This window comes from Perkinsus marinus (assembly GCF_000006405.1).
Source record: "Perkinsus marinus ATCC 50983 genomic scaffold scf_1104296958686, whole genome shotgun sequence".
Taxonomy (NCBI): Eukaryota; Perkinsozoa; order Perkinsida; family Perkinsidae; genus Perkinsus; species Perkinsus marinus.
In genome coordinates, this window is record NW_003206671.1 from 389,352 (window position 1) to 405,595 (window position 16,244).

The 16,244-nt window shown below is 51.7% G+C and overlaps 5 protein-coding genes across 5 annotated transcripts in view; 2 read left to right on the plus strand and 3 right to left on the minus strand.

The window, feature by feature from the left end:
* Positions 1-26, plus strand: part of Pmar_PMAR028253 (hypothetical protein) — a gene marked incomplete at both ends in the record, with an annotated part of 154 nt that extends 128 nt beyond the window's left edge. Inside the window, one exon of the mRNA XM_002774202.1 lies at positions 1-26. Within this exon, the coding sequence (XP_002774248.1) occupies positions 1-26 (26 nt within the window).
* Positions 27-55: 29 nt separating this feature from the next.
* On the plus strand, positions 56-5,510 carry Pmar_PMAR028254 (dynein heavy chain, putative; the record flags this gene model as incomplete). Its single annotated transcript, XM_002774203.1, has 20 exons — positions 56-107; positions 130-326; positions 376-695; positions 873-1,003; positions 1,052-1,184; positions 1,352-1,490; positions 1,535-1,672; positions 1,719-1,890; positions 1,990-2,121; positions 2,167-2,314; positions 2,490-2,642; positions 2,721-2,923; positions 2,964-3,058; positions 3,109-3,259; positions 3,311-3,493; positions 3,589-3,692; positions 3,746-3,908; positions 3,957-5,097; positions 5,147-5,304; positions 5,383-5,510. 20 exons carry the CDS (start codon positions 56-58, stop codon positions 5,508-5,510), a joined length of 4,041 nt encoding a protein of 1,346 aa, XP_002774249.1.
* A 627-nt stretch (positions 5,511-6,137) lies between these two features.
* Pmar_PMAR028255 (conserved hypothetical protein) lies at positions 6,138-7,747 on the minus strand (the record flags this gene model as incomplete). Its single annotated transcript, XM_002774204.1, has 3 exons — positions 6,138-6,794; positions 6,840-6,975; positions 7,041-7,747. The coding sequence occupies 3 exons, from the start codon at positions 7,745-7,747 to the stop codon at positions 6,159-6,161; spliced, it is 1,479 nt and encodes a 492-aa protein (XP_002774250.1). The 3' UTR covers positions 6,138-6,158.
* A 637-nt stretch (positions 7,748-8,384) lies between these two features.
* Positions 8,385-8,792, minus strand: Pmar_PMAR028256 (hypothetical protein; the record flags this gene model as incomplete). The annotated part of the gene is made up of 2 exons (XM_002774205.1): positions 8,385-8,686; positions 8,723-8,792. 2 exons carry the CDS (start codon positions 8,790-8,792, stop codon positions 8,385-8,387), a joined length of 372 nt encoding a protein of 123 aa, XP_002774251.1.
* Positions 8,793-8,936: 144 nt separating this feature from the next.
* Pmar_PMAR028257 (hypothetical protein) overlaps positions 8,937-16,244 on the minus strand; it is a gene marked incomplete at both ends in the record, with an annotated part of 8,116 nt that continues 808 nt past the window's right edge. Inside the window, 30 exons of the mRNA XM_002774206.1 lie at positions 8,937-9,093; positions 9,145-9,227; positions 9,270-9,373; positions 9,834-10,043; positions 10,089-10,199; positions 10,250-10,473; positions 10,520-10,605; positions 10,788-10,969; positions 11,127-11,175; positions 11,222-11,297; positions 11,343-11,445; positions 11,491-11,668; positions 11,719-11,895; positions 11,950-12,039; positions 12,096-12,256; positions 12,309-12,405; positions 12,453-12,562; positions 12,605-12,678; positions 12,892-12,999; positions 13,424-13,527; positions 13,865-13,890; positions 13,934-14,056; positions 14,109-14,228; positions 14,276-14,371; positions 14,777-14,877; positions 14,922-15,049; positions 15,384-15,552; positions 15,649-15,756; positions 15,906-16,102; positions 16,145-16,220. Of these exons, the coding sequence (XP_002774252.1) occupies positions 8,937-9,093; positions 9,145-9,227; positions 9,270-9,373; positions 9,834-10,043; positions 10,089-10,199; positions 10,250-10,473; positions 10,520-10,605; positions 10,788-10,969; positions 11,127-11,175; positions 11,222-11,297; positions 11,343-11,445; positions 11,491-11,668; positions 11,719-11,895; positions 11,950-12,039; positions 12,096-12,256; positions 12,309-12,405; positions 12,453-12,562; positions 12,605-12,678; positions 12,892-12,999; positions 13,424-13,527; positions 13,865-13,890; positions 13,934-14,056; positions 14,109-14,228; positions 14,276-14,371; positions 14,777-14,877; positions 14,922-15,049; positions 15,384-15,552; positions 15,649-15,756; positions 15,906-16,102; positions 16,145-16,220 (3,628 nt within the window). The remainder of the gene's footprint in view (positions 9,094-9,144; positions 9,228-9,269; positions 9,374-9,833; positions 10,044-10,088; positions 10,200-10,249; positions 10,474-10,519; positions 10,606-10,787; positions 10,970-11,126; positions 11,176-11,221; positions 11,298-11,342; positions 11,446-11,490; positions 11,669-11,718; positions 11,896-11,949; positions 12,040-12,095; positions 12,257-12,308; positions 12,406-12,452; positions 12,563-12,604; positions 12,679-12,891; positions 13,000-13,423; positions 13,528-13,864; positions 13,891-13,933; positions 14,057-14,108; positions 14,229-14,275; positions 14,372-14,776; positions 14,878-14,921; positions 15,050-15,383; positions 15,553-15,648; positions 15,757-15,905; positions 16,103-16,144; positions 16,221-16,244) is intronic.

The window sequence follows — 16,244 nt, forward strand, 5'->3', positions numbered from 1 at the left end:
GGTGAAGGCGATGAAGACCCCGCCAGGTGAGACACATTTTGGCAGCACGCGAGTGATGTCTTCGTTGTGGAGAGCCAACAGCTTCTCATGCGAGAATCGGAACCACGGTGCGCACATGGTTTCATTCAGGCGGAGTTGTACTGGTGGCTCAAGCCCTGTGCTACTTCTTCGGAGTTAAGCCTAACAAAGTACCGGCCCCTGATGGTAGAGGAAAGGTGGAAGACTTCTGGGAGCCGGCCAAGAAGGAGCTGCTTGGTGATCCAAGGTTGCTCGATAGGCTCATCAACTTCGACAAGGACAATATTTCTGAGGAGGCCATGAAGAAGGTCAGGGAACAAGCACCACGTATGGACTAATCTCGTGGTATCATTTCAGGTCAAACCGTTATATGATGATCCCAACTTCGAGCCTGAGGTGATCAAGAAGGCCTCTATTGCAGCGATGGGAATTTGCAAATGGGCCCGAGCGATGGTCGTGTATGATAAAGTAGCCAAGGAAGTGGGGCCGAAAAGGGCAGCGCTGGCGGAGGCGGAGGGGAAGGCGGCAGCGGCCAAGGCGAAGTTGGCTGAAAAAGAAGCGGAGTTGGCCGAGGTCATCGCACTTGTGGACAAGTTGGTATCAGACTTGAATAATGCGAAGGAATACATGGAGGAACTGCAGAAGCAGAGAGATGATTGTGCCGCCAAGCTCGTCAGGTAACGTAGCCGAATAGTCTTGGTGATGGTATAAGAAAATCTGAATGGGTGCTGCGACTTTTTGCTGAGTATTAGTCGCCGTTGGTCGTCATGTATCATCCTGGATTTCTATGAGACACTATATTCATCCACAGATCGCGAAGTTCAGAGTTAGCTGCTGATTGTTCCTGATTTCAGAGCCGAAAAACTGATCACTGGTCTCGGTGGAGAGAAGTCGAGGTGGACGGCGGCTTCTAATCGCCTTGGAACGGACTACAATAACCTGTCCGGAGACATCCTCATTGCCAGTGGCATTATAGCGTATCTCGGTAAGGTGTCTAAGCCTGGGATCTTCTGCTTCTCACGGTCTTGCTTAGGCGTGTTCACGGCTTCATATCGATCGGACGTGATGGTGCAATGGTTGGGAAAGCTGCAAGAGCTCAAGATTCCTGCAAGTCCTCAGTTCAACTTACAGAACTGTATCGGAGATGCTGTGAAGATCCGGCAGTGGTGAGTAACTCGCGGGTAGAATTTGTTGGCGCTGAGATGGGAATAATTTCGAACGGAAGATTGAGACCGAGTCGATTTCGTTCTTGGTGGTCGTCACTAGCACCAAGGATGATTTGCATGGTGATTTAGCCTGGCACATACCAGCGATGGAGAATTTGTCCCTTCAGGGTGATTGATAAATTGCCGAACGACGGTCTGTCGATTGACAATGCCATCATAATGAGTAACTCGAGGAGATGGCCACTGATGATCGACCCTCAGCAACAGGCGAACAAGTGGATCAAAAATATGGAGAAAAACCTGCAGGTAGGATACCGCGAATTTGGTTGTACTCTGATCGATTCACCCAGGTTTTGCGGCTGACGAAAAACTACGCTAGAGAGCTCGAGAATGCGATACAGTTCGGAAATCCAGTGTTAATTGAAAACATTGCTGAGTCATTGGACCCTATGTTGGATCCTCTACTCCAGAAGGCTACGTTTAAACAGGTGAGCCCTCATCAGGACACGGCGTAATGGAGTTGTTTATCGTCAGGGCAACCTGGAGATGATTCGGCTCGGTGACAGTACAATAGAATGGTCGAAGGACTTCCGTCTATATTTCACCACGAAGCTGCCGAATCCTCATTACGCCCCCGAGATATGTGTCTCGGTTACTATCCTCAATTTCATGGCGACAGTGGACGGCCTGCAGGACCAAATGCTTGGTGAGAAAAATAGCCCTTCATAGCATGTGTATTCGGCGATGAAATGTTTACGCTAGTGATCGTAGTGTGCCGACCGTGAGTGATTTCACGATGTGTAAGGTATCGTGGTTGCCAAGGAAGAGCCGGAGATCGAGGCCAAGCGTGTGAGTCTTGTCGTGGAGAGCGCTCAGTCTAAGGCGCAGTTGAAAGAGATTGAAGACCGCATTTTGGCGTTGCTTTCCAGCGCTACTGGTACGTGGACGTGTGGAAGATCAGGTCTGTAGCGTGTTGTTGTAGGCAACATCTTGGACGACGAGGAGCTCATTGAGACGCTTTCTAACTCGAAGATTGCCAGTCAGAAGATTGAGGAACAGGTTCAACAACAAGAGAGGACTGCAGCGCAGATCCAAGAAACTAGACAAGCATATAGGCCCTTGGCACTAAGGTGAGGCTCGTGCCCTCAGTCAAGCACAGTATCAACCATGGGCTGTTCATCCCGGACGGCATTCGATCAGCGGTGGAGTAAAATCGCGGATTGCTGGCCGGCATTTGCTGGTGTCCATAACTCCGTATACGCGATGGAATTGTTCGATTCAACAGCGTACTCCTAGCCGTCTCAGGTCTGCCTCGTTGTTCTTCGTGGTCTCTGACCTCTGCATCGTCGACCCTATGTATCAATACTCACTCGACTGGTTCATCATGATATTCATAATGTCCATCGACCAGGCAGAGGCTGCCAACTCGCCAGCGGATCGGATGGCCAATTTGGCGAGGTACGCCGAATGTCTTTGGATGGCTTTCGCTCATCTCAACTTGAATGAACCATCGTGACATCTTCCTTTTCGATTCAGCTCTACTATTCGGCTGTTATATGTCATGGTTTGCCGCTCCCTGTTCGAAGCCCATAGGCTGCTATATTCAATGCAGCTCGCATTCAAGATGCAGGAGGTGGACAAGGAGCTCAACTTCAAGCAGATGCGTCTCTTCCTCACTGGTGGTGGCGGCGGTGGCGCTCCTTCTGAGGAGAAGCCCCCCAATACGGCCTGGCTTACCGGTATGAATAGCCGTGCTGATATGGGCAATGAATCATTCAGATATTTCTTGGGGAAGAGTGCTAGAGTTGGCTAAGCTGGGAGAGACCTTTGATGGCTTCCAGGAGGCCTTCAAGTCTCAAGTTGACGGCTGGAAGGTGAGGGCTATCACGTCGTCATTAACTGTCACTAAGCATCTACGCGTCAGGCGATATTTGATTCGGACAACCCCCGCGATGTTGAATGGCCCAACAGTTTCGACAAGAAATGCACTCCCTTGGAAAAGGCACTGGTGCTGTTGGCAATCCGAGCCGACGCGTTGGTGCCAGCTATCCAAGAAATCGTTGAGAAGAAGCTCGGTAAGGCACCGCAATGCGTGCTCGGGAGAATGTGAGTATCTCATGGCTCAGGCAATTTCTTCCTGGAACCACCGCCGTTTGATCTTGAGGCATGTTACAATGACTCGCGGCCTTCGATCCCGCTCGTGTTCGTTTTGTCGAGCGGAAGTGACCCTATGGCTGACATCATCAAGTTGGCAGAGGGAAAGGATATGCTGGCTAACATCTCCGCGATCAGTTTGGGCCAAGGACAGGGTAAGATAGCGCACCGAGTAGTCCGGGCTGAGAACATGGGAATTCATTATCTCACTGTACATGGTCCGGCTCCAGTTTATGGTATGTTCAATCAGGTCCTAAGGCAATGGCAGCTCTCGAAGAAGGGACGAAGCTCGGCAAATGGGTCCTGCTGCAGAACTGCCATTTGGCAGTCAGCTGGATGCCTGTGCTGGAGAAGGCAAGACTGAAGTCGTGTTATTCGGTCAACCATTTCATCTCTTGGAATAACAGGTCGTTGAAGACTTCCGCGAAGATGAGATTAACCTAGAATTCCGTCTGTGGCTCACTGCCATGCCGAGTCCCGCCTTTCCGATATCGGTTCTGCAGAACGGTATCAAGATGACACTGGAGCCTCCCAAAGGTCTGAAGAACAGTCTGGTGCGAGCTTACATGGGTAGCATTACGCCCTAGCTCCGATCAGTGAGAATGTGTTTGTTGATAGGTATGGACGAGGAGTGGTTCGAGAGTTGCAGCAAGCCACATGCCTTCAAGAAGCTCCTCTTTGGTCTTTGCTTCTTTCACGCTGTCATTCTGGAGCGAAGGCAATTTGGTCCACTGGGATGGAATATTCCTTACCAATTTTCCGAGCCTGATCGCGACATCTCCCGTCAGCAGCTCAAAAACTTCCTGGATGAGTTTGAAGGAATCCCATGGAAGGCTCTGAGCTATATGGTTGCCGAGGCAAACTACGGCGGCAGAGTTACGGATGCTCAGGACCGTAGAGCAATCGTCCATATTTTGACGGATTATTATACTGAAAGAATTCTCAAAGACGAGTATAAATTCAGCATAAGCGGCACTTACTTCGCTCCCAAGGAAGGAACGTTGTCCTCCTATATGGAGTACATACGAGGGCTCCCGATCAACCAGACCCCCGAGGTCTTCTGGTTACACAATAACGCCAATCTTACGGCGGCTATCAATGAAGGCATGGAGATTCTGAGAACGGCAGTGATGCTGATGCCGAAGACGGGTGGTGGTGACTCTGAGGAGGGCGAGAAGGAGAAAACTCCCGAGGAGATTTATGGAGAAAAGGCCGCCGAGATAGTCGCGTCCCTTCCTAAAAACTTCGACGTAGACGCGGTTCAGAGGACGTATCCAGTGCGCTATGATCAGTGTTTAAACACTGTCCTGGTGCAGGAGCTTTTGAAGTGCAATAAGTTACTGGACCGGTTGAGAGATACGCTGGTGAACTTGCAGAAAGCCGTCAAGGGTTTGGTCGTTTTCAGCCCAGACCTGGAAGAGGTGGCTGAAGGTCTCCTGAGTAACAAAGTCCCTTCGGTGTGGGCTAAGGTGTCCTACCCCAGCTTGAAGCCGCTAGGCAGCTACGTTGCAGACTTCCTCCAACGTCTGCAGTTCTTCGACGGCTGGGTCGAATCTGACGCCCCATCAGTTTTCTGGTTCTCGGGCTTCTTCTTCCAGCAAGCATTCTTGACCGGAGTCTTGCAGAACTTTGCCCGAAAAGACAAGATAGCTATCGACCGCTGTATCTGGAATATGGAGGTCCTCAAGGCAGACAATACATCGCCAGGATTACCAGAAAAAGGCTGTATTATCCGAGGCTTATTCATGGATGGCGCAAGGTGAGAGTAGTTGACCTCGATGCGCGTTGCAGTGTGGCGACCCTTTCAGATGGGATGACGAAAAGATGGTTATCGCCGACTCGTTCCCCAAGGTGTTATTCTCCGAAGTCCCGTACATTTGGCTCAAGCCGGTCGAAATGGATAGAGATGAGACGAAATACGGGAGGATCTATACCTGCCCAGTGTATAAGACGAGCGAAAGAAGAGGTCAGGGGGATTTGAATTCGATGGCAGCGAATGCATCTTTTGCGTGGTTTTGAATAGTGCACATACTTGACTGCTCAGGTACACTTTCAACGTCTGGACATTCAACGAACCATGTGATGATGATTTTCCTACCAATCGCCGCGGAACATGATGAAACGTTCTGGGTCAAGCGTGGTGTAGCCATGTTGACTCAAATCGATGATTAGTGTGTTCATGGAGCAAGGAAAGTCTTCAAGGGTGTTGAACTACTTACCCAAGTGTTGTATTTTCAGTCACTCATATTTTGAAAGCCGAATTAGTATTAAGGTGTTCTTACCTTATTTCACATAGGTATATGTTCACTCTATGAGGCAATGAACCGATGTCAGATTTATGTTTATCGTTGCTGTATACAAACTCAACACATCGTCATACAGATGATGACGCCGATGATGACCTTCTCGCGAAGCATAAAGATGAGCGGAAGACGCATTTGTCGAGGCGAGGCCATGAGATTTCACTGCCATGTGGATTCACGTGCCTTAAGCATGTGAAGACTCCTGGGATGATCGGAAAAGCACTAGAACCGTCCGCGTACAATTGTATACATATACACGTTTGTTGATGACCGGTACTTGCCGGACTCGCTCGAAAGGCAAGAGTACTGCGCTTGAGGCGGGGCGTACGTTTATAAGGTAGCAGGCATATATATGAGGATGTCGTACGGACCCAGCCCCCCATGGGATTCGCATGAAACCTTGGAGGCGAATTGGTGATTTCGGCACTCATAAATCGATCAATAACAAATCAACGGCAAGGAATAATGTCACTCCAACGCAAGGCACTCTGGAAAAGCACTCGAGTACGGCAATGTGTCACGAAGTACAGGTAAAGACGAACGTCGTATATAACTTGAATACTTGCTCTTCTTCGGGTGATAGAACCACGTCCGAATGAGTCCATCGAAACTTCTTTACGATCTCGCTTTTCGTTTCATAGTGCTCGAGGAAGGCGCCGAAATTTGCATGCAGCACACATTTGAAATTGGCTGCACGAGCTACCGCATCAAAGGCCTTGAAGGGGACTAAGTACTCAGCCTGATCATCGATGCTTTGCATCAGCCAGAACTGGTAGACGACTCCCCACTCGGTTGATCCCTTCTTGTGATCAATCGCCGTACCCTCCTCGTTACCCTCTACAGGGTTGGAGGGAGCCAACTTAAGGAGCTGATCCTTCTCAAAAGTCACACTGTAAACTTCATTGCCGAACTTGGAGGAGCCGTCCGAGGAAAGACTCGCCCGCTTGAGTCTGCTGACGATGGTCTCGCTACAGGGAATCGTGCCGATGAAATTTCCACCAGGCTTGATCACAGTTGCGATGCGGCTAAGGAACTGTTGGGCTGCGTCTCGAGTCTTCATGAGGTAGTGCATGGCCAACTGCATCGACACTGTGTCGAAAACTCGATGGTCATCTCCCGAGCTCGCGCCCTCCCGTCTGACAATTTCCAAAATCTAAAAGGAAGTAATAAGCACACCTGGGGCCGCACGTATATTCACCTTGTCAAACGTGGCCCCGTCCTCTAAGTTGCCCTGCATGAACACGGCACGATACTTGAGCCTCTGTTCACTCTCCGCGTACCGCCGCCTGGCCTCCTCGATAGCCTCTGCTGAGATGTCAACACCGACGTACAACCTGACGCGGGGAAAATGAGCAATCGTGCCCGGTTGACGGCACAACGGGAAAATGTATCAACTCACCGGGGCTTGCAAGCGCTGTATTTCCAAAGATCCTGACCGTGTCCACAGGCCAAGTCTAGTACGACCGGCCCATGCGCGGGAACGAACTTATCGATGAGGACTCGCTTGACTAGATTATTGTACTTCCGCAGGGCACCAACTTCTGATTCGCCCTGTGATATCTGATTCCTCGTCTTGCGATCGTAGTGGTCCTCGACGTTGTAGCTCGCCGCTGCCCCAGTAGAAGTGAAGAGGTTCTCATAGCACAGTGGTGGCGGTGGCATAGTGTCAGCCATCGCTGCTAGAGACTCTGCATTCCTAAGCAGGTCTCGGACCGCTACGCTAAGCCCATGAGTATGCTTTCCAATCATTCTAGTATACTGATTCCGAAGCAGCATTGGATTGACATCAACCCGTAATGCTTGGTTTTGGACAACCACTCGCCACCACAAGTCGGGTCCCTTGTTGAAGCGAAGGACGGTGCAAGCGCCTTCTTTGCCAGAATAATTCTCCTGGAGTACACAGATGTCAACACGTAGATGAACCGAGCTCTCCGGACGGTATAGCAAATATCTCTCGATGACCTCTTCGGCACCTGTGGGGGCGGAGTTGGCTTCCGAGACATCCACGCTAGTCCATCCGGTCTCATGGGCCTTGAGGAACTCGAGGGCTTTCAGTTGGTCATGGAGGGCGTCTTCACTAGTGTTGAAACTCCCCGCCGGATCCATAAAGCACCAACCGCTCGCCCGACTGATAGGAAGGCCGATGGGCTCTCCGGTGGTTTTGTCCGTCAGTGTCACCAGAGAAGCTGCTAACCGCACCTCCTCCTTGGGCCGGGACGCGAGCGCTTTGACCAAGCCTGCCTCAACCCGACGGAAAATGAGGGAATATGAAGAGTCCGACTGCTCAGTGGGGGCGTACATGCGTAGTTGCCGCGGTATACCATCTTTAGGCGGCTGCATAGCTGGCGCTTGGCCTGTCATAAAATGGTCGAACGAAGGTTTCAACCTGCCGAAGATAAACACAGTATGGAAGCGGAGAACACGACAAAGAAACTTGCTAGGAAGCACCATGTCACAGCCATTTGTACAAATTGTAGTCTTCGAAACTGAAGGGAACACGCCATTGAGGCGGCAGGTGCTTCGGAATGAGAGGCCGCCTAAAGGACATGGATGCAGTCCCGACACTGACTATGTCTTCTTACATTTGCCTTGGGGGCACTTGTGGTACGTGGAGATGGTCCGAATGAATGCTGAGGCTCGTGCTTAGAGCCCGACCATCCATATAATGACCACTTACGAACAGTTTATAACTGCGGGCAGAGCGTCAACATCGACGGTTCATAGAGACTCCCGGCAAACGGGCCTACTCCTCCTCCCATCCTGGCTTGGTGCAGATCGACCGCATGAGGGGGCGTCTACCACCACTGGGCCGCTTGTTCCCAGCCAGGACTCTGCTGCCATTGAGGGTGTACTTGGCATCAAGGTAGACCTTGCCATCGCATTCTCCTTGAATCCCTTTAAGAACGAGGTGGACATCTTTCATGGGGTGCTTGAAGAGGAGGCCTGGGTGAGTGTATCGATATAGATCACGCTGTAGCTCTGGACCGCAAGTTAGTCGGTGCGCATACGACCCAGTGTCAACATCGGTGGCTGCCAAGCCATGACCTAACAGACGGAGCAATCGATCCCACCAGAGCTGACCATGTACCGATATGATAGGAGTAGAGCTGAGGGACCGAGGGGACCACAAATGACGTTGCCGTTGGGTCATGCAAAACCGGAACGGCCATAGACATACATTGGAAAAGCCGCAGTGATGGATGCGAAGACAGATGCAAACGACGGGAACACAATACTAAGGCCGAGTGAAACAAGTATATGCAGAGTAACAGTTCTCATAAGGTATCAACACACATCAGGACTCCACCGAAAGCTCGACAGGATGGTCCAGACCCGCCCCGCCGAACCGCCCGAGGCCGGACGAGCTATCAGCGGATCCTGAGCGTCCCCTTGGCATCCTCGGCGAAGCTGCCTCTCCAAGACACATGCTGTCAGGTGCGACCCCGGAATAGCTGGAATAAGCAAAATGAACGAAACAGCGTTGCTGCATGCACCCCGCCTACATCCATTCGATGAAAGGATGGTGAAATTCATAAGGGTAAGCTGGTAGCAATGGCGCGACGTGCTGGAGGATGTAGATGAAATTCTGAGAGAAAACTGGACACAGAGGAGATCAGAATCGGCACACCTCGAGTGTTGGCCAGAAAAAAATGTACTCCCCCAAGAGATCTCCGCTGACGAGGTTGATACTGTCCATCCCGAAAATCGCGGCCGCAGACACTTCGCAGCAATCTAAAGACAGCGAATCTCGGGGAGTTACGGCCTTCATTGCTCTTACTTCCATCCTCACCACATGGTTGGATGACCATGCCACATGGATTCAGATTTGCACTACGACAGTCCAGTGTGCTGGAGAACAAATAAGTCTGCCCTCCTGCGCCAGTTCGGTCCATACCAGGTGAAATCGGGGTTACTGGCAGTGTGACAGAAGGGGTAGGGCCGGTAGACAATGGCACTGAGACCGCAACAGATCGATGAGCGTTCAAGTGCGCATTTTTCCGAGTTCGAGAACTCGGAAGCGATAACATTCCGAGCTCAGAGAAAAAAATTCTGTTCGAGTGAGAATTTCATTGCTCAGTGAGACTCGGAACTCGGAATTTGCAACTCGGACTCGGAATTCAGAGAGGTCGAGGCCCATTCTGTCTGCGCCGAGCACGAAGTAGATATGGAACGGCTGACGCAACTGGCTTACCATGACCACGCCACACCCCAGTCGGCACTCCTGGTCCTCGACTGACCAGTTCGTCACCGAGGTCGACACTAGTGTACGCTATTTGGTAGCCGCCACCATCCTCAGCCGGCAGCTTCTTAAAAGCCCGCAAGAGTTGCATCTTCACAAAACCAGGTGCGCAGTTAGGCGCGTTGAGCACGACATCCAAGAGATCGGTCAAAAGGCATGTCCCTGGATAGGTAAATGATACTAATCTATGATGAAATTGAGTGTGACCTGTTCCTTCTTGCACTGAGTTGCCTCGTCCAGACCCTGCCGCTGGCGACCCTACGGAAGCAGCCATGGTCATACTCCGGGGACTTGCTGCCGATTCGCCTGGCAACATATCTAAAACGACTAAGTCACGGATGACCCACACTAGCCCTGAATGTGCCTACCATGCCGTCTCGATGGTAGCGACAAGAGCATGACGTTGTGCAGGAGAGGATTGTAGTGAGTGTAAGAGAACTCCAGGAGCTTCTCCCGAACCTTGAAGTCACTTCTAGAGCTATCCGAGTCGCCCTGTATGCCGCCTACCAGTTTGGGCGTCGTCCCCTCTGTGTCAAGTTCGAGTACGTTCTCAATGAAGGCCTTGTGGTCGTACATGAGGGCGCCGACATATCTGATATCAGGTGAGTAGCGGCAAGCATCGCGAGTACGAGGGTTACTCTGGATGGAACGGCAAATGAAGCAACCTGGCCCTAGCCATATGCTCAGGAGGGGTAGTAGCCAATCTGTGGTAGTCGACGCGAACCTGCGAATAATCCTGGATGGCATCATCCTGAGGTAGAGTCCTACATTGCAAGGTTGTCTGAGCGTACCACCGAATTCCGCTGGCGGCGTAACTCGTTGCCAGCGATGCTGATCAAAACTTGAATCCGAGTCGTTGTCGCTCTCGGTGGTAGGGGGAAGCGTCGAAGAGTCGTAGTAGTTTACGGAGCCTATCTTGGTGTTGAGTAACGCCGCAGGGCTCCTAACAGTGCACCCACCATCAGCACTGCCATTCCTCTGGTCATCGTCTATATCATCATCGTAAGTAATCGTCGATACGCAAGTCGAGACCTTGAGAAGAGCGTCCTGTGCAATCTTGCGGACGTCCAAGCCGCCTCTACTCGGGCCTAAGCTGAGAGAAGTACAGCTAGCGCGGCTGGTATCAGCGAGTTCACCGCCAACTTGTGTCCCTCGTCGAATGCTTTGCCGACCGCCCAGCGAGTTCTGACGTCCTGAAGCGAGCCGTGATGGATCTGGCCGGAAGACTCGCTGCTGGTCTCTTACCATGGACGGAAGATTTCATAATCCTCGGTGCATGAGTCCGTCGCTGAACCTGCGAGTATATCTTTGAACTGCTCGGGAAGTCACCTTGTGCTCACTAACACGCCAGGCGGGCCTCCGATCATCCCAGAGATAGCCGGTCCACCGCCGAGAATTTTGAGCCATGTCGAATACCTAGTCGAAACCGAATACATATGAAACCAACGGCTTCATACATACTCCGAGACCGCCCATTCGTCGCCATTGAAGATATCGAGCAGTGGGTCTCTGGAAGGACTGATCGTCCTCGTGATTTGAAACGCATCCAAACGACTAGACTGACCTAAATGGAACTGCGAATCAAATTTGACGATGGCAATGTAGCCACCTCTGTTCAAGCGAATATGCTTGTCCAGATGCATGCCTTGAATGATGAACAGTGGGGAGGCTTTGAACACGTGGGTGTATATACCGGCGTCAGCGTTGTACTCGAACGATAGCAGTTTCCGCAGAAACCCGAGGGCGGCGCATGCGGACACCGGAGGATCCTCCGAAAAATTCCCAATCTGAAAATGTGCAAGTTCCAGCTCGACCATGCTCAACTGTTCCGGATCACTTCTGGCAGGAGACCAACGGGGCGCTCGCTGTCACCGATGCGTGGGTGAGGATTCTCGTTGTAGACATATGACCGACCAGTAGGGTCGTACCCCACGAAGAGGAGCTGAATGGAGAGCTCTCGAAATTGAGGTTTGTTTTGCATGAACCAACATTCGAAATCTCGAATGGCCTGTACCTTGTCATGAACAACAATCGCAAATATGGAGCACAATTTCCGCTTGATATCTACTTTATCATTGCCAACGGAATCGTCGTCGACGCCATCCCCGAGAGAACTTGTTTCATCTGCCGTCTCATCTAGCTCGGGAACTTGCGCTAGCTGATACAAGTTGCACGCGTGTGCACGGGAAAGCACGCTCAGACGGTAGTACGTACCTTCCCCACGAAGGCTTCCAACTTGGCCCTTGCTGTTTCGTCAGGCGTCATCTTGATTCGGCTTTCGCTGCGAGTGCCGGAAGATGCGGGTAGCGAACTGATCGGCTGCAAAGAGTTGTCGATGCTGTAAGGACCATGCAACTGCTCCGTGAACGATTGAGCTAAGAAAAACGGCCGTCCGGAAGCGACACATAGCAGACACATGTCTCCTACCACTCACTTCGCTGGGTGGAACCCGCCCTGACATCGGAACAGAGGGATTGCAAAGGCCCGGGCGAGCAGTGATGGGCACTTCCAGAAATTCACACACCTGTCATGATGGAACTCTTGGGGGCAGCTGATTGTTTAGAGTCTCACCACATTCTGCATGCTAGGCGTCATGGCCACCAGAGAGGGCAAGAGGCTGTCCAAGTAGATCTGAAGGCCCTCCCGGCGCTTGGCGACGAACTCAGCGTCGAGGCGAGGAACTGGACGAGACTACAACAGAACCGCTGAGATCGGCCACTCACCGAGCAAGGTCTTCGGTGGTAGTTCTGGTAGATGCACCGCATCCCGTACGGCCTCTGAGGCCGAGACGAGTAATCTGAGAATTCCAAACTCGCATAAGTTGAAACCAGAAAATTCCGCAACAAGAGTTCAACAAGGGACGCAGATGGCAGCTCCGTGAGATGGGTAGAGCGAAATCACAAACACCATGGTCAAGGGGCTGCGGCCCGAGGAATCGACTTGCAAAAAGTCGGGAAACCGGCACAAGGATGAGCACGAACGAGGAACCGCCAGTGCACTAGTGTGGGACCTGTAGAGTTTATGATCGGTCTCGTTGAAAGCGCTATAGCGACGATACACCGTCCATGTGTCACCAGCACCGGATCGACCACCAAAAATATGCAGCTTCACCGTGTACCTGATCAAGACTGAGAATATACGCGCCCGAGATGAATAATTGAGCGCATTGGGGAATACCACGCGTCCCTCACATCGTGTATTGTCTCCCAAAGGTTGGTGTGACACTGTCTGCTGACACTATAGTTGCGCGAAGTTGAAGAACCATCGTGCTAATCGTTCATATCAATTTTCGATTGAAGCAGACAAAGAGCAGCAGCAGGAGCAGCTGGTCGGAAACACAATAGAGCAAAACAGTTCTGCCGAAAAACCCACATCCTCGATGTGCGCATAGAACAACTGCTCGAACGCAAGACCCGTCAACTCTAAGAAAATACGCGGATATGGTCCTTCAGGACGCAGCTAGCCTCAGCGGCGAGTTGAACTTCGATGTACCTGAGCCTCGGCGATAACCACGAGCTCATGCGTTGATCAGCATGACGGACCGAATTCCTGCTGGAACTCCTCCTTCGTCTGTCACTCTGTCTACGGTCACCGCTGCGGGACCTGTGATCTCGTCTGCTCGTAGTGGGAGGTGATTGTCTGCGATCTAACAAGGAGTAGCAGAGCGGTGGGCCGTATTCACAACCAGCAGAGACTGTCAAGAACGCCAGGTGGGAGAGCATTCAAGCGGTCCAACTAGGAAGCAGTTCATTGCAACAGCATACGAGAGAGCCGCCACCAAATGTCGACGACCGAATACGCGCAGTGTTAACTATACAATATACGTAATTTCTGAGACACTATTCGTCGGGCAACATTGCACAGTAATGTCGCAACACGAATAATGCATTATTTCACAATGAGAGGGGACCATGACCGCTCCCAGAGAAATGTGTCTATCTTCCCGTACTCGTTCACCCAAAGGACCGTCCCCCAACCCCTACCTCTATCTCTCCTATGACTCCTAGATCTGGAACGATCGCGCTGTCTAGGGCGTGCGCTAGGGGAGCTACTGCCGTGCCCCTGCTGTTGCTCCATCTTCAGGCCTCTATGCTGATGCCTCAGCCCTGAACTTTCTCTCTCCCTCCTATTTTCGCGCTCCTCCTTCTCCTCCTCCCTAGAGCCCCGACGAGCATCTGAGGGTGCATTGTGGCACTCCCCCGTGTCGAGCCGAGACCTGGAGGTCACCTTCTCTGTTTCTCTTTGGACTCATTGATTCTTGTCTGCGGACGGACTCCGGTTCTTTGCGCCGATTTCCTCCCTCGGCTTCGTCCCTCTCGAACTCCCGTCGAGCTGGCAGCGACTTTCCTGAAGACTTTTCTCTACTACACGGCATTTAGCGCTGACATTCGTACGCTGAATTTCATCATCTCTCGCATTTCCATCAACCACTCCTCTCTCAAGTTCTCCACGATTTGATGGTCGCATTCCGTCTTGAGTAATTCTTCGACCTATCAGACCAACGTCGAATCGGCGAGAGGTAACATAAAGTAAAGCACGCACCGCTCGGCCGCTCTATGACGTCATCCCCCGCCTGAGCGGGGTCCCTGCGAACCCACCGACCGGACTGATCTCGTGACCAGCCTGTGGACCTTTCCCCTAAAGACAGCGACTCGTCAATTTGGCGCGAACATGCTACAGCTGTGAACTCAGGGGAGGAGTCTCACCGGTACAGTACTCCCCTTCAAGCACGACCACCGTAGCGATATCCGATAAAAGGACAATAAATGGTCAACATATAACGCGATCACGAGAAATATTGTGCAAAACGGACAGAAAAATCAGCGCGCGCTGTGAATACTTCGATACTGATGAAATACCGTACGCCTTGACACACATACCAGCTCCCTTATAACCCTCACGGGGCCTCTTCGCGAAAGGATCCTCGCCCGCAGCGATCATTTTCTGAATCTCAGCCTCGCGCTCCTCCCTCTTCTGCTTCATTGCATCACGACGTCTGTTTGGAGCACTCGAACGAGATAACAGCAGATTCGGCAATACTTATCAATTCTCTCCCTGACGTTGTCCAGCACTGCCTGGACCACATTATCGTCCAGTTTTTCAGCGTAAAGATCAAATTTGATCGGCTTACTACGGGCTGTGGAGGCAGGCGAGTTTTCCTGTGGAGTCTGGGGTGAAAAGAGTCAATCAGTGTTGGAGTATGTGCTCACTTTCCTCCGCTGAGCTCAGGATTTTCCTCGCTATATTTTGATGATCTCTACACGGACTCAAAAAGAAGTGTAAGAAAACCAATATGCACGTGCAAAAATTTCCCCACAATTTTCATCTCATCACCAACACATGTAGTTGACCATGTGCATATTTTCCCACACTGTACGTTGTGTCCAACGTGAACGCCATATTCAACGCATGCTTAGAATTTCCGGGAGAGCCACTACACTGGACCTCGCAACAGGGCCCCAAGGAATATGCCAGTGCGATGCTTCCCTCGCGCCTCAGCACCTCTTTCTTTTCAGACTCTTTCTCTTCTTCTTCTTCCTGGATCTGCTCCTCTGCTTTGATTTCCTCCTCGAATTTGTCATGCTTCCAAACAAATCCTCGCGACCCGCTAGACCAGCCTTTACCGCTGAACCCCTTTCCTTTACCTTTACCGAATGGACCGTCACCGTACCTATCACTGCGGAATTTTCAGATCTATTGCACTGAGCCCAGGCGCAGTCAGGCTCCCATTCCACCAAATTTCATAAAGTTGACCAGCAGTTCCGACCTGCCCTTTCCCCAGGATCCCTTGCCGCTGCCCTTGCCAAACGGAGTGAAGGGTCCTCGACGCTCCAGTGGAGGAGGAGGAGGAGGAGGCGGCTGCCTTGGACTCTCCCTGAAGGTCCAGCGAGCAACGATGGTAACAGAAAAACCATCCTTATACGACTACCTTTTCTCATCTCTGCGACGATCAAAGTCTTCCCTGCTGTCGCGATGCCGATCTCGTTCTCGGTTTTCTTCGGGGACCTTGTCCTCTACTTCTACCCTCTTCCGTTCTGATTTATGCTCTCCGCTCCGTTCTTCCCTAGGACTGATCTCCCTGTCATTTCGATGGCGTTGAGGTTCATCACGACGACGGCTGGAATGGCGTCGATCGCGACTAGCCGATCGACTACGACGCCTCTCTCTACGAGTCCTGTCTTCGGAGCGGTCACGGTGTTTCCTGGGCGACGAGTCTTCGCCTAAAACTGCTGTGAGAATAAAGCGAATTTTGGCTCCCTTACCTCGGCGATCAGAGCGAGAGTCCTCTCGCGGTCGTCTCTGCTAGAGCGCCTTCTCCTGCGATCGTCTGGGGACTCACTACGAGCCATAAAGACTAAGAGA